The sequence below is a fragment of the Monodon monoceros genome, unplaced genomic scaffold (genome assembly GCF_005190385.1).
Source record: "Monodon monoceros isolate NGI ecotype Baffin Bay Population unplaced genomic scaffold, NGI_Narwhal_1 Super_Scaffold_11, whole genome shotgun sequence".
NCBI lineage: Eukaryota > Metazoa > Chordata > Mammalia > Artiodactyla > Monodontidae > Monodon > Monodon monoceros.
In genome coordinates, this window is record NW_021703767.1 from 14,845,118 (window position 1) to 14,860,528 (window position 15,411).

Below are 15,411 nucleotides of genomic sequence, written 5' to 3' on the forward strand. Positions count from 1 at the left end.
ACAAAGCAGCTTATGACCTTAAAATGTTGGGTTAATTTTTGAATCGTATACATCTTCTCAGTTCCCCAGAAGAGTCATCATATCTTGTTAAGAATAGAACAAACATTGGTAAATTAATGGATTAATGAATAAAACTGTATGTTTAGAAGTGGCACAATGTAGTTGGTGAAGTCATGTATAGGAAGACTAAATCGGCTTTGTGATTTAGAACAAAAATACTGGAGCTGCTTAGTGACTCAATTTCCCCTCGTACCAACTAGCAAGAACATAATCCATTTGAAAAATTTTTTTCAATGATGGTTGACGGTTGTCGTGGTACTGTACAGATTTTATATCACTTGTGTAGGGATGGGCAGAAGAGTAAAGGCACAAATATCTGGTTCTTGTCAATCATTTGTTTTTTACCACTGAAGTGGTGATGTAAGGCTATAAAGAGGAACTGCCCTGATTCCATAGACACGAGCAGAGTTGCAAGTAGCATCATCATGGTGACTCCAAAAGAGAAAAGTGAGGCCACAGTGTGATCTTTCCCCAACATCCTGGATAAATTTCCAACTCTGCTGCTGTCTGAGGTGCAGCAACACGTCATGGAGGATTTTCTGTAAGCCATATTTTGACATTCTGCTCTTGTTCATGGTGTGCACCAGACAGGAACATATGGTTCCAAATGTCTGTGGCAGTTGTGTAGAGGACACAACAGAAATAGTTGTTTTATGTTGAAAATATAAAAAAAGAGGAATATGGAATGCAATGAATTGGCCACTGAAGAACAAAGACCTTCAATATTTCAAGTTGCCTATTATGGTTGTCAGAGGGAAAAAATGTAGAGAGAGTTAAAACATTGATAATGTCTACTGCTGTGAGAAAAAAATGTTCTCACTGATTACTGTAGAACTATTCAATGACAAAAATCAATATTACTCAAAGAAAGTTGGTTCCTTGTCTAAGTAATTTTATAAGAATACAGGTATTTTGTAATAGTACTTTAAAAAGGAGTTTCTCTTTGAGGATTTCAAAAAAATAAACAGAATCAGTTGATAAACTGGTATGGTTCCCCATGTGAATTTTCAGGTCAATAATTTGCACTGTGGTGGGAAGAACTTTGTTTACCTTGCCCTGGGATAAATATCCATCTAACTGGGCTTTTATCTGTTCTTTCTTCATTATGCAGTGAGCTTTTAGAGATCACTTCATATGCCCCAAATATCTGAGTTGCACAGAGTAATGCATTTTCTGTTTTCACTCATTTAGGATCTAGTGGCTTTTTTATGACTGTGGTCACCCTGCTCTCTCCTTGCTATTATGCTACAGATGATTCAAAGGCAATTAGTACACAGGCTTGGGGATGCTTTTAAAATTGACTGGTCATGGACAAACTCAGGACACTTTAATCAAGTAATGTCTTACAACATGCCTGCTTCCTATATAAGGAGGTATGTTACCTTTCTGAAGTAGGAAATTGCTTGCCATAAAGAAACAGGCTATCAAATGTGATTCTTGTGACTGTGGTTTACTTTGCTGTGACCAGAACACTAAGGATAAGATTAATCACCCAACTATCAAAAGTAATAAATATCTAGTAATTACAAGCTAGCTAAAAAATAACAGGGTAGGTAAAATACACTACAAAGATTGAGAAATAGCTAGGGAGATATACTTCCAGGTCCCCTCAGAAACAGGCAGAGGCAAGAATTCAATTCTTGTAAGTTAACTGGGGAGTTAATTCAAGGAAAAACCAAGGTATGAGGCAGGAAAAGAGAAAAAGCTGATGAAAGATGCAATACCCACCCAGCAAGTGATCACTGCAGGCAACTGGAACAGAATTCCCTTGGTGAACTTTGAGAGAAACTATAGAACACATTTCAGAGTTCTCCCCATTGAGGGGCTGGTTCCAAGATACTGGACATAGACTTAACTTCCAAACCATCAAAAAAAAAAAAAAGAAAAAAGAAAGAAAAGAAAGAAAAAGAAAAGGGGAAAAAAAGCCCTCATGAAGAATCCCAGCTGTTTTCAGGAAGCCAGGTTCACAGGCAGAGGTAAATGCTGAGAGCATATGGGTGGGGCACTGAAAGCTTCTGCTACTGCAATTTATACTAAAATTTATAAAATAAGCGCTTCTGGATAAAAGTAAAGGATTTAATACATTTCCTCCAGAAAACTCACTAAAACTACAGTGCAGGGACGGGGAGAAAATGCAATCATTGAGGAGTGGGAACTTACCTGGCCAACTACAGAACACTAAATTATGGAACTATCATTGCTAAAAAGCAAGAGTCAGCCTGCTCTTCAGGGTAGAAAAGTCTCATGGCTAGAAGCTAGCAGCCTGGAGCACCTCCAGGACCTCGGGGACATGGAGAGCTAATGTAGGAAGGATTGCTGGAAAGCTCTTTAAGAAGTGGTTACATCCACACCACGGGATATCTTCCTCTCCCCATGACTTTCACATAAAACTGGGGACATTTCTCTAGAGATGGTAAAACTCAGGCTTTCTAGATAGGAGGATGCCAGACTTAAAAGAAGCATAATTAACAGTCTGAACTGGGGGATTAAGTAAACACAGATGCAAACGGAAGTTGCAGTTGGTGGCTTTCTTCATTTACAAGCCTCCCAGTTCACAGACAGTTAGAGCTTGACTCTTAAGGAAGGGCACCAGGAGAGTCTTCTCTTGGAAATGTAATCAGCCCAAAAGAAAACTTTTTTTCGTTTCCTTCAAATTTATTTATTAAAGAGAAATACATATATAGTTGAATTCCCATTCTGCCTGCCCCAAAGGCAACCAACATTGTGATATTTCTTTGCCATGATTTTATATTACCTACATAGTATCCTTTTGTTTTGTTTTGTTTTTGTATTTGTTTTCTCGTATTGAAGTACAACTGCGGTACAAATGTAAGTTAAAGGTGTATAATACAATGATTCACAATTTTTAAAGGTTATACACCATTTATAGTTATATTATAAAATATTGGCAATATTCCCCATGTTGTAGACTATATCCTTATAGCTTATTTTATACCTAATAGTTTGTATCTCTTACCCCCCCATCCCTATATTATCCCTCCCCCTTCCCTCTCCTCACCGGTAACCCTAGTTTGCTCTCTATATCTGTAAGTCTGCTTCTTTTTTGTTATATTCATTAGTTTGTTGTAGAAATCTCTTAAATATACTCTTAAAAATGCTGACATCAGAGGTTCCCTGATGTCACTCCACACTATTCTCTAGCAAAGTTTAGAACCCACATGCCCTGCCCAATTTGACTCTGTACTTGCAATCAGCTTTCTAGTCCTCCTTCCTTAATGATGAACAGACAACAAAGGGTTGTAGGACATTTGAGAAACTTCCCACCATGATAGCTGGAGACCAAAAACACAGGAAAAAAAGCATCTTGAAAGCAGCAGAAAGTATTTAGGGTAGAAAAGTCCCCCAATAATATCCTCAGAGGGTTAAGGATAGATATTACATCTGTGAAACAAAAACAAGATATTTAACATTGAGAGGGAAAAAAAATAACTCATAAAATAAAAACATAATAGCATAAATGAAAAAAATCATAAAAGGAGGGCTTCCCTGGTGGTGCAGTGGTTGAGAGTCTGCCTGCCGATGCAGGGGACACGGGTTCTTGCCCTGGTCTGGGAAGATCCCACTTGCCGCGGAGTGGCTGGGCCCATGAGCCATGGCCGCTGAGCCTACGCGTCCGGAGCCTGTGCTCCACAACGGGAGAGGCCACAACAGTGAGAGGCCCGCGTACCGAAAAAAAAAAAAAAAAAAAGAGAAAAATCATAAAAGAATTAAAAAATAAACTTGAGAAAATGTCTTAAAAAGTTATACAAGTTGACAAAGAGAGGGACTCATGCAACAGGTACAATATCTGAGTAAACTGAATTAAAGAAAGATAATTTTTAAAGCACTTTTGCTCAGAAAATTCTCAAGTATGTGTTGAGAGAAATGAAGAGAGAAAGAATGAGCTAGATGGAGATACAGAGACAGAGAGACTTAGAGAAAGAAATAAGAAGGAAGAAGAGGAAGAGGAGCAGAAAAGATAGGATTCAAAACTGAAACAAAACCAAAAAGCACCAGACATTAAATACAGGGAAAAGGAGGAGAATCCCCAAAGTGACAGTGAAGGCAGTATTCCAGGAGGGAAACTGACCTTCCTGTAGAGAGCCACCTGTCCTGATTAAAGCCGCATTAATCCGCGAGATAGACATGTAAAAGCCTATCACTAGCATCACTTCCAATACTCTGTTGTTCTTTTTCTTTTTTAAAAAACGTGAAAGAGCTTCTGGATTCCTTGTTATAGCAAAACAAGGAGGTAAAGCAAGGACCACATGTAAGTAGTAAAGAATTTGGTCTTGTCTAAAGAGACATCTGGGGACTTCCCTGGGGGTCCAGTGGTTGAGACTCCAAGCTCCCAGTGCAGGGAGCCCGGGTCGATCCCTGGTCGGGGAACTAGATCCCGTATGCTGCAGCTAAAAAAAAAAAAAAAAAAGATCCTGCATACCGCAAGGAAGATCTCGCACACAGCAACGAAAATCCCACATGCTGTATCTAAGACCCAGCACAGCCAAATAAATAAATATTTTAAAAAAGAGAGATCTGACCTTTACCCTGGGTTTTGGGGAGGTAGTATATGTTATACCTGATAAAAAAAAGTCTTTATTTAGGGCAGGGACTAGCCATACTTGATAGTCTTAGTGTAGAAGATGACCATGGCACAACGACCAGCCATATGATTGGGAGGGGGCTGGGATTTGGGCCGCAAGTATCACTTGCCCTGGACAGTGAGTCAAATCATTTGGAAACCAATCAATCAATCAATCATGCCTATGGAAAGAAGCCCCAATAACAACTCTGGACATTTGGGCTCAGGTGACTTTTCCTGGTTGGCAATATTTCATGATATTGACATATCACAGGTTAAAGCTAGGAGGGTAACATGTCCTAACTGCAGGAAGAGAGAACAACAGAAGCTCTGCACTTGGAACTCTCCCAGATTCTGCCCTATATGTCTCTTGTTTGGCTGATTCTCATCTGTATCCTTGCCTTATAATAAACCATAACCATGAGTATCATAGCTTTTAGTGATAATAATTGAGCTTGAGGGTGATTTTGGAAATCCCCCAAACTTGCAGCTCGTGTCAGAAGTGAGAGAAGTCTTGGGGACTGTGCCCTCAAAACTGAGACTTTGGCTAGCTCTGGGCACATGAGATCCAGAAAAGAGGAAATGTCTCTGAGGGGAAAGACAGGAATAGCCTAGATAAACAAGGAAGGAAAGTATCAAAATGACAGCTGCTTTGAAGGCCAAGAGTGCCCAGCACAGGGAGTAGGAAAATGAAGGTGTCCATGGAGGATGTCTCCAAGGGAAAATAAATTGATGCAAGCAAATTAGTGAAAATTGTGTAGAGAAGTTATTGGAATCTGTGAAAAGTGGGCAATAAAGAGAAATCAAGCCAATGAAAAAATAAGACAAAAAACAGAAACAAAACAAAAAATCTTCAGGAAAAATGAGTAAGAGAAAAATGTAATCACAGTGCATCCCAGTGCTCAGTTGTGCTTCAGAGTCAAATAAAACCCTGAATAATGATTGAATTTGAAACCTTAGTTTATTAAGAAGAGGAGAAAGGGAAGCCAATGGAATGAAGGTGTTAAAGAGTGAAAATCTCATATACCATGACAGAATGATGGATAATACCTCCAACTCGTGAAGCCTACAAGAACTATTTATATATATTATGTAGAAACATGGGATGTGTAAATGCTGGACAAAATAGCTGTAATAGTTGAAGAAACAATGGGCAGCAGAGAGAAGTGGTATTGTTATGTTACGTTTTTATTTAGTGCTAACTTCTAAAACTATATGTGTGTATTTCTTTGATAAATAAAAGCAATAGTTTAAAAAATACAGGACACTTCCAGGAAGAGATTATGAAGAAAGAAATTAAACCAAGATGTAATAATTAAAAACTTGGATTAATTTATATGATTTAAATATGAAGAAGCTTAGTGTGTTTTGTTGTCAGGAAACTTAAATTGAAAATCCATAAGGAAGGCTGGGATGAATAAAAATTACAATGTTGTAATGGTTGTGAGCTTCAGTTTTGGATTTTTAAATGCAATTACCAGCTCTCTAACACAGGGTCTTTAAGGTTTCTGCTCACTTAATTAATCATTCCAAAACTGAATTAATTTGAGATTATAAGATTGCTGAAAATAATGATTATTAAAATATGTGCAGGGGCTTCCCTGGTGGCGCAGTGGTTGAGAGTCCGCCTGCTGATGCAGGGGACATGGGTTCATGCCCTGGTCTGGGAAGATCCCACATGCCGCGGAGCAGCTGGGCCTGTGAGCCATGGCCGCTGAGCCTGCTCGTCCGGAGCCTGTGCTCTGCAATGGGAGAGGCCAAAACAGTGAGAGGCCCGCATACCGAAAAAAATATATATATATATGTGCAAAAGCAAACTTTGACTACATTAGGTATGTGTACAAGATATGCCATTTTACACCTCCCTTTCTGAACTGAGATGTCTTGGTTATGTCTTACAGATATCTTGGCGTTCCAAGTATTCAAATCTGATCAGTCTACAAAGATACATTGAGTTCCGACCATGTGTCAGGAGCTGGGAAAGGCTCTGAATGTATCCAGAGCCTCGACCCCATATGAAAAGACCCTGCCTTCCTGGTGCTTGCAATCTAGAAGGAGAGAGAAACACTAAACTAGTGAACAAATAGTTAAAATTGGTAATAAATGCCAAGAAAGAAAAGTGCAGGGTGCTATGGAAGGGTAAAATTGGGTGGACATATTTTTCATTGTGGATCCAAAGAAAGCCTCTCTGAGTAATGAGGTATGAGGCACAAATAATGCTTCATTAGGAAAAGTGTGAGGAAAGGAATATTCAAGATGCTGAGAGCAGCTTCGGGAAATGTCCTGACACACAGAGTTGGACATGATTGAGGACCGGAAGAGAACTAGTTCGACAAGATCCAAGTGAGAAGGAGAGTTCCCCGCTACGTGGCTGAAATGAGGAGGAACAAGAGAAGCAAACATGAGGTGAAGATGCTGATATTCTTGTGGCCTTGGTGGTGAGGACTCTGCCTTAGGGAGCACATAGCTGAGTGGGTGAATGACTACGAGCTGGAAAGATAGAACCAGGCTCAAAGGTTTCACATCAGCTTTAGAATCAATTCTCAGATCTTCAGGAAGGCTGGTAAGGACATTGGAGGATCTGGGCTTCTGAGATGCAGATGAGGCTCCTCTGGCGCTACTCTCTCTCCAGCTCACATCAACCACTCAGGGGTTACTGCAAATATTTACATAGTTGGAGCCCTCCCTTGTCTGGAATATTCTTCTTCTTCCCCCTTCAGTAACTCCCAGCTAGCCCTTAAGGCAAGGTTTAAAGGCTTCTTCCTCAGAGCACTCTTTCCTAAGCTCCTACCCCAAAGCAAGTTCCACTTTTCAAATCTATCACATCCTTCTGCTTCCCTTCATGGAACCTGCATTCTGTCTCTGTGCCTCAATGTGCTCTTCTGAAAAATGAGTGGAGTAATATTAGTGATCACCTCAGGGGGTCATGGTGACTCAAATATAAACCACAAAATATAGGGCCAGGCCTATGGTAAAGGCTCAGTAATGTTAGCTATCATTTGATAGAAGGAAGGCACAAAAGAATATATATTTATATTGTCTCAAAGCATGCAAAACTAATCCTTGCTGTTGAAAGTCAAGATAATTGTGACATTGGGGCAGGGGGTGTAGCCGAGAGGGACCACAGAGGTTCTGATGGAGTTCTGTTTCTTATCTGGGTGGTTGATTACATGACAGTGTTCATTTTGTGATAATTCATCTTTGAGCTCAAAACTTAGGATTTGTACTTTTGTACTTTAATAAGAGTAGTACTGGGCTTCCCTGGTGGCACAGTGGTTGAGAGTCTGCCTGCCAATTCAGGGGACACGGGTTCGAGCCCTGGTCTGGGAAGATCCCACATGCCACGGAGTGGCTGGGCCCATGAGCCACAACTACTGAGCCTGCGCGTCTGGAGCCTGTGCTCTGCAACAAGAGAGGCCGCGACAGTGAGAGGCCCGCTCACCGCGATGAAGAGTGGCCCCCGCTTGCCGCAACTAGAGAAAGCCCTCGCACAGAAACGAAGACCCAACACAGCCAAATATAAAAATAAATAAATTAGGGCTGCCCTGGTGGCGCAGTGGTTGAGAGTCCGCCTTCCGATGCAGGGGACATGGGTTCTTGCCCCGGTACAGGAAGATCCCACACGCCCGCAGAGCGGCTGGGCCTGTGAGCCATGGCCGCTGAGCCTGCGCGTCTGGAGCCTGTGCTCCGCAACAGGAGAAGCCACAGCAGTGAGAGGCCCGTGTACCGCAAAAAATAAATAAATAAATTAATTAATTAAAAAAAGAGTAGTACTTACCTCCTAAGGTGGCTACCAGTATTGACTCCATTAATACATGTAACAGTGTCTTAGAAGGAATATATAATAAAACACAAAACAAGTACTCATTATTTTAAGGAAAAGCTTATTTATAACCAAAAGAGAACAGAGATGAGTTGTGAGCCCTTCCTTTATAAAAATGACTTTTGGAGCTGGAAGGAGAAATGGAGAACATCAGTCTCCATTGGCTTTTAGACAGCAGTCCAACCATTCATGTTATGGTTGGGCCTCAGGAGGTGATGGGACTTGGCTATGAGCAGTGAGCCACGGTTAGTGATCAGACCAGGGTTGGGACCCAGGTCTCCTGACATCCTGACTGCCCAGCCTGGATCTTTTCTTCTTTACTCTCCTTACTTATACAGTAAGTCCCCTACATATAAAACCTTCACATTGCAAACTTTCAAAGATGTGAACGTGCATCTGGTAACAGCAAGGAACCAGAACCTGTGCCATCAACGTCAGGTATGAGTGAAATTGCAGCTTGCCCTCTGTCTGCTATTACTGACGATCCTTCAGCTCTACCATCTCCCACCTCCTCTCCCTCCTCCAGTCAGTAACTCTTCTTGCCTGTGCACTTGATGCCAGCCCCTGTATGCCAGTTGTTGTGCTGTACTGCTGTACTTTTCAAGGTACTGTACTGAAAGATTAAAAATGTTTTCTTTATTTTTTTGTTTGCTTTTTGTGTATTATTTGTGTGAAAAGCATTATAAACCTATTACAGTACAGTACTATATAGCTGATTGTGTCAGTTGGGTACGTAGGCTAACTTTGTTGGACTTATGAACAAATTGGACTTCTGAACGTGCTCTCAGAATGGAACTCATTCATATGTGGGGGACTTAATGTATATGGAGGTAGCTAAATACCAACTTGGTTCAGACCTTCCACATGATGGATTATTTTTTACACTCTCAGGTTTTAATAATAGGATATAAAGAGTTGAATAAATAAGACATTTTTTCTTTCAAAGATTTTACTACAGTTGTTTTCCATAGTGCTTTCACAAATGGACCAGTGTTAGTATGAAAATTACAGTAAAATTGTTAAGGTGTGTGTGATGGTAGCCATGGTGCTGAAAATTCAAATGTTAGGAGAAACCCCTACTGCATATGGCATTTTGCTCACATTTGACATGTAAGATTATACTCGAGATTTTCTAGATACAGGGCACTATATTAATGTCCTGAGTATGACACTAAATATACACTGATCTGTGTAGGAGTTCTGAAAGAAATCCGGTTCATTATTCAGTTCCGTCCTACAAATGTGTACTTATGAATTGTAGGTTGTATAGATTATGACTTCATTCATACATTCATTCATTCGATGAGCATTTATGAAGTTTCCCCTAATTGCCAGGCATACTGCTAAATGCTGAGGTTTCCTGTAAACAGAGCAGTCTGCCATCATTGAGTTTCTAATAAAGTAAACAGACATTTAGAGAGTTGATAATGACCATGAGGGAACTGAGCAGGGCACTATGAGGGAAATTAATGTAACAAATTTAGATCAGACAGACAGAATGGATCGAAAGAGGCAATGGGAGAGAGGAACAATTAAGAATCTATTGTAATAGACTAGATGGAAGATCACGGTGATTTGGGCAAGTGTAGTGGTTCTCATCTAGGGGTGATTTCTACTTCAGAGGACATTTGGCAATGTCTGCAGACATTTTTTGGTTGTTACAGCTTGGGAGGAGGGTACCACTGACATCTAGTGGATAGAGTCCAGGGAAGTTGCTGAACATCCTATAAGGCACACGACAGCCTCCGCAACAAATAATTTTCTGGCCCCAAATGTCAAAAGTTTTGAGGCTGAGAAACCCCAGGCTAGTATGACAGCAGCGGAGCTGCAGAGAAACAAATTAAAGAAATGTCTGGGGCATAAAACCAATAGTGTATGAAAACAGACTGGATGTAGTAGGAAAAGTAAGGATGATGTCCTGAGTTATTCATTTTAATAACTGGATGGAAGGTGGTACATGTACTGAAATGAGGAACTTTGGAAGGGGACTGGGGAGGGAGCGATAATATGGCACAGAATTAAGTGATCGACATGCTTAGTCAGTAGGAAACAGTAACTACAATTGGTTATGTGAATCTGGAGTTCAGAGGCAAGTCTGAATAAAAGAGAAAATTTGGGATCCTTGCTTAAAGATATTCAGTGTCTTAGAAGAAACACGTGACATCACCTAAGGAAAAAAGTATAGATAAAGAAGTGGTCAAGAAGTGAGGATTTTGATCCCAAATCAGCTGCACATTCTTAGGAAGCTCTAAAAGCCACTTGATCTTTTGCTTTCAGTACCCTGGGTAACATCATAAGTAAACTCTAGTGTACTCACCACTTGGAAAACACGTTTATAACATTTGGGTTCCTTAGTCTATTCTAAGCCATTTTCCTTTATGTCTAGTTATATTATTAAAATTAAGTAATTTTAAATGGATTGCTATCTAAGTAATGTCACCAGCTCTCACAAGATGCACAATGCTGCACGCTACCGTATTGCTTCATTATTAACCACGGTGTATCAGTTTAAGCTTAAGATTTGGGAAATGGGTAAAAGACCGAATGCATTCAATTGGAAACTTTTATTCTTAAGAGGGCACTATGAAAATATGAATCAAGAGTGATGAACAGTCATTTGGGGCAAAAATATAACTAGATGCATATATACACAAGATACAGTGCTTCTAAAAAGCACAAAACAAATGAAGAGCAGGTGCTGATCTCTCAGTAACTTACACCATGAGCCTGTGTACATGAGCAGTGGAGGAAAGCATTTTAACAAGGAAATAAATTTCAGTTTTAAGCTTTACAGATTTTACAGATGATACAGAAAAGTAACTTAAGTGTGCATGTGTTCTTTAAGAAGCCTGCTTTAGGAAATGCAATCTTTCTCATATTTCTACCAACCAAAAAGAACTTAAGACCAAGGGTCATGCAGGTAAAAGTAAAAGTAATAAAATTTCCTTCAATAGTATTGGACCAAATTACTATTACTACATTATTAACTGAGTCGTTTTCTAACAGACAAAATATTTTAGGCTTTGCCATCTGAGGCATATTTAAACTAGAAATGTATGTGTAGATTAATTTAACCAAAAAAGTAAATTATCACAAATGAACTAATATATACTGAGTAATGAAAACCTTGGAAAATACTTTGTATGCAGTAGCTCATATAATCCTCCAATGGTGTTACTGCGTTATTATCATTCTCATTTTACAGATGAAGGTATCAAATCCTAGAGAGAGTGTGACAGTCAGTATAGAGTAGGTTTCACTATAATAACAAACAGATCTCAAAATCTTAATGGATTACAACACAAAATTTGTTTTCACTGATTTGTCAACAGTTTGCTGCTGATCTGACAACTATTGAAGCAACTCCTTCCCAAAAGGTGACTCAGGGGTCCAGGCTGCTTCCATCTTGACCGCTAGAACTTGCAGCTTTCAGAATTTCTCTGGCAAGAGAAGATAGTGCTGGAGGGAAATGGGAGATCCTTTCACTTCTTTCCTTCTCACCCAGAAATGGCACATACTACTTCTACTCACATTTCATTGGTTAAATATATATTTTTACACCTAACTGAAAAGATACAGGTTTTAATATGCCCGGAAGAAGAGAAATGGCTATAGGTAAGCATCAGCAATCTCTCCTATAGGGAGATAAAGTAATTTAACCAAGGCTACAAATCTAGAATTGGGTAAAACCAGGATTCAAACAGTTTGCTCAAAAGCTGACCTAATTCTGGAGTTTGGGATCTCAAGATCTAGACATGCAATATCTATTATCTATTAACCCCATATGTATCAAGAAAAATAGGCCACTGATTATGCTTTACACAAATCTTTAGGTTTAAAAAAAAATCCTCTAACAAGCTTTATATTTATTCTTACTTTAAATAATACTTACTAAGGATTTATAAAGTACCCATTATTTGAATTTTGAAGCATCACTTCCTCATCAAGTTCTTCCCAAATTCCTAAAGAGGTTAAATTTCTCCTTTTCATCATGCCCTAAGTACAATTTTGTAAAACTCATCACATTTCTTTACTACCTATGAGTTTCATTATGGCAGCAACCATATTCCCACTGTGTATCCGGGGTTTGGCCCAATGCCTCCCACAAAGTAGGCACTCAAATATGCATTGAATGAGCCAATGAATGAATGAATGACAGGAAAGTTTGTCTCTTTTCTGAAGCAAGTCATATCATATCATATCATCAGACACTTTCCGGACTTAGAAATGTTCCTCGGCCAAATAAATGAAATTTACAACTTCCAGTTAACATTCTTAGTTTTCTTATTTCTTCTCACTTGCCTAATACTATGACTACATTCTTTTAACACAGAGCTCTTCAAATTTCTGAAGATAACCTGCATATGCTCCTAATTTTTCTTGGTTTCATCAATCTATGCATGAGATGCATTCTTAAATCCAAATCAACCCTTCTTCTTATCTGTGGATATGTTTTGTTTTATCAACTATCATACAGAAGTATCCAGAACCAGGCACAGTATTTGAAGTATGAACTGACTAGCTGCCAACAGTGAGGCTATAAGCTCTCTTGGAGGATGGATGGTGCATGCTTCTCACTATAGGGTCTTCGGTAAAAAAAAAAAAAAAAAAATATATATATATATATATATATATATATATATATATAGTGTCTGGCACCACATATAAGGGTGAATGAATGAATGCATCTGAAGTTATATTACATTTCTTTTTGTAATTCTTTCCTATTATAGGTCTATATACCTGTGGACATGTTTTTCAGATGAATTAACTCAGTTTAAGTCAGTTCTCCAAAATCCATACTCAGAGGGGAAAAAACAAAACAAAACAAAACAAAAACAAAAACTCTAGAGTGTTAACGCAGACCTAGCAAACATTTATACAGAACATTCCTCCGCAAGGCTCAGAGGAAATTAAGCCAAAATGATCAAATGATGATGATTTCCCCAGGGAAGTGTCCTTGTCCTTCTACAGAGAAATAGTCTCCAAACCTACAGTGCTAAAATAGCCTCTCTTCCAGCGTTCAAACGTGACAGTCAAAAGAAATCAAGAAAAGGAGCGGCGCTGGAAGCTGCCTCTTTCCCAGTTCTGCACGTGTAAATGGAAGCAATTTACGAGAGATTATCTTGGGTCTGAATAGGAAAGAAGGCACTTTAATCTTAGAGGGCTGAAAGTATCTCATTTTTCTCCTCTTCCTCCTCCTTTTCTTCATCTTTGCCAGAGTTGAAATAAGAGCTCCTCTATTCTCTGAATACTGGCGTCCGAGATGGCGATTTTCCATCAAGTGATGGGAAGAGTCGTAGTTGGCCATCTCTACGACCCCCCCTAACAGGCGCACGGGGACATTACCAAGGAGGCTCCTCTGCCACTCACAGCCCACAACAGAGGCTGCCTTTGCTCTGACCAGCAGGTTAAATTTTCTGTCTTCAGGATGCAATACTCAATAGACTTTCCAGCATCACAGCGCAAAGTTGAGGGAGACGGAGAATGTGCGTGCCTGTGTGCGTGTATGAGTGTCTGGATCAGTGCATTGGAGCGGGCAGTAAATAAAGGCTGGGGCCAGCGAGAGGAAGAGGAAAGCAAGAATTGAGAAGCAAAAGCGTGGCTCGTATCCTAGTGAACCTGCTGGAGCTCCTCCGGCTTTTGCTCAGAGCCCCTGCACCAACTCACCCAGTACCCCCTCTCCTTCCTCCTTCGCCTTCTCTCCCCCTTTCCCCTCCTTGTTTCGTTGCACCCTCCACCTACCCTCCCCCGCCCCCTCCACTTTCTCATCTGACCAGAGGACGAATGAGTGAGGCGTTCCAGCAAATTGGGGCAGCAACTTTCCTCAGCTGGTCTCCCGGCTCCGGGAGCAGTTGCGCCCTGCTTCCCCGCGGTCTGCGGCCCATGGAGGAGGAGGGGGAGCCGCAGCAGTGATGGGCTAGCGGCAGAAACGAGAAGCCAGCCCCGAGCGAGCCCAACGTCGCCAGCCAGCTCCGCGTTCCCACGCCTGTTCCCTCAATCTCTTTCCGGGGGTCTGGCGCGGGCGGAGGGGGGGTAGGGTGAGGCGCGCAGGGTGCAAACGGGGAGCATCCCAGGGAGGATGAGGCGGGGACCCGACCTGAGCGAGCTGCCTCTCGAGGGCGTGCGACAGCGGCTGGGTCTGGGCAGGAATTAAGAAGCTGGGAAGATGGAGCGCCGCACACTCCTCGCGCAGCCCGGGCTCTGGACCAGGGACACCAGCTGGGCGCTTCTCTATTTCCTCTGCTACGTCCTCCCCCAGACGGCTCCGCAAGTACTCAGGATCGGTGAGTGAAACCCGGGGAACGCTCCAGGCTGCCGAGAGGCTCGGGGGATGTGCTTTCTCACCGCGGCCAGCGCGGGCTCCGCGGATCCCGGGCGAGGCAGTGCGCGTAGGCGCGGGGGCAGGAGCTGGGGGGAGTGGAAGTCAGCTCACCCGGGAGGCTCCAGGAGAGGAGAAGTCTCGTCACAGCTTCTCTCCTGGCGAGTGCCGGGCTTCCCCGCGAGGTACGGTTGGCGGGTTTTTTAATCTGGGCTCCAGACACGCGGGCAAGAGAACAAGGGTTCGAGACTCTCCTGCACAGGTATCCTACTCTGGGTGTGGGGTCGCGCGTGGCTACAGCCAGTCGGTTTGGGAGCGGAGATGCGCTCTCCCCTTCACCTCGGTGGGCGTCGCGCTGTCCAGATCCACCGCCCGGGTCCCCGGCAACAGGGGATCTGGGTACTCGCGGGCATGCTCAGATCTCAGGAGTAGAATTTGGGGACCGCGAGGGACGCGAGGACTTCCCTGAGCCTGCTAGCCCCGATCCTCCAAGTTTTTATCCTTAAGTTGGGTTCTTCCACAAGGAGTCTCCAAAGTCTGGAGGATTCCATTAGAGTTGGGCAGAGTCGGGATCTTACTTCTGACTGAGGGTTCCAGGAGTAGGGAGGATCGTCAAGTCAGTGC

The 15,411-nt window shown here is 41.8% G+C and overlaps 1 protein-coding gene across 7 annotated transcripts in view; it reads left to right on the forward strand.

The window, feature by feature from the left end:
• Positions 1-14,290: 14,290 nt before the first annotated feature.
• Positions 14,291-15,411, forward strand: part of GRIK1 (glutamate ionotropic receptor kainate type subunit 1) — a 419,685-nt gene continuing 418,564 nt past the window's right edge. For 5 of the 7 annotated variants that reach the window (XM_029214399.1, XM_029214405.1, XM_029214396.1 and 2 more), the window contains exon 1: positions 14,635-14,752. In XM_029214399.1, coding sequence (XP_029070232.1) covers positions 14,635-14,752 — 118 coding nt within the window. Of the gene's footprint in view, positions 14,480-14,511; positions 14,753-15,411 lie in introns of those variants that run through there. The other 2 variants (XM_029214401.1, XM_029214404.1) reach the window with 2 other exon arrangements.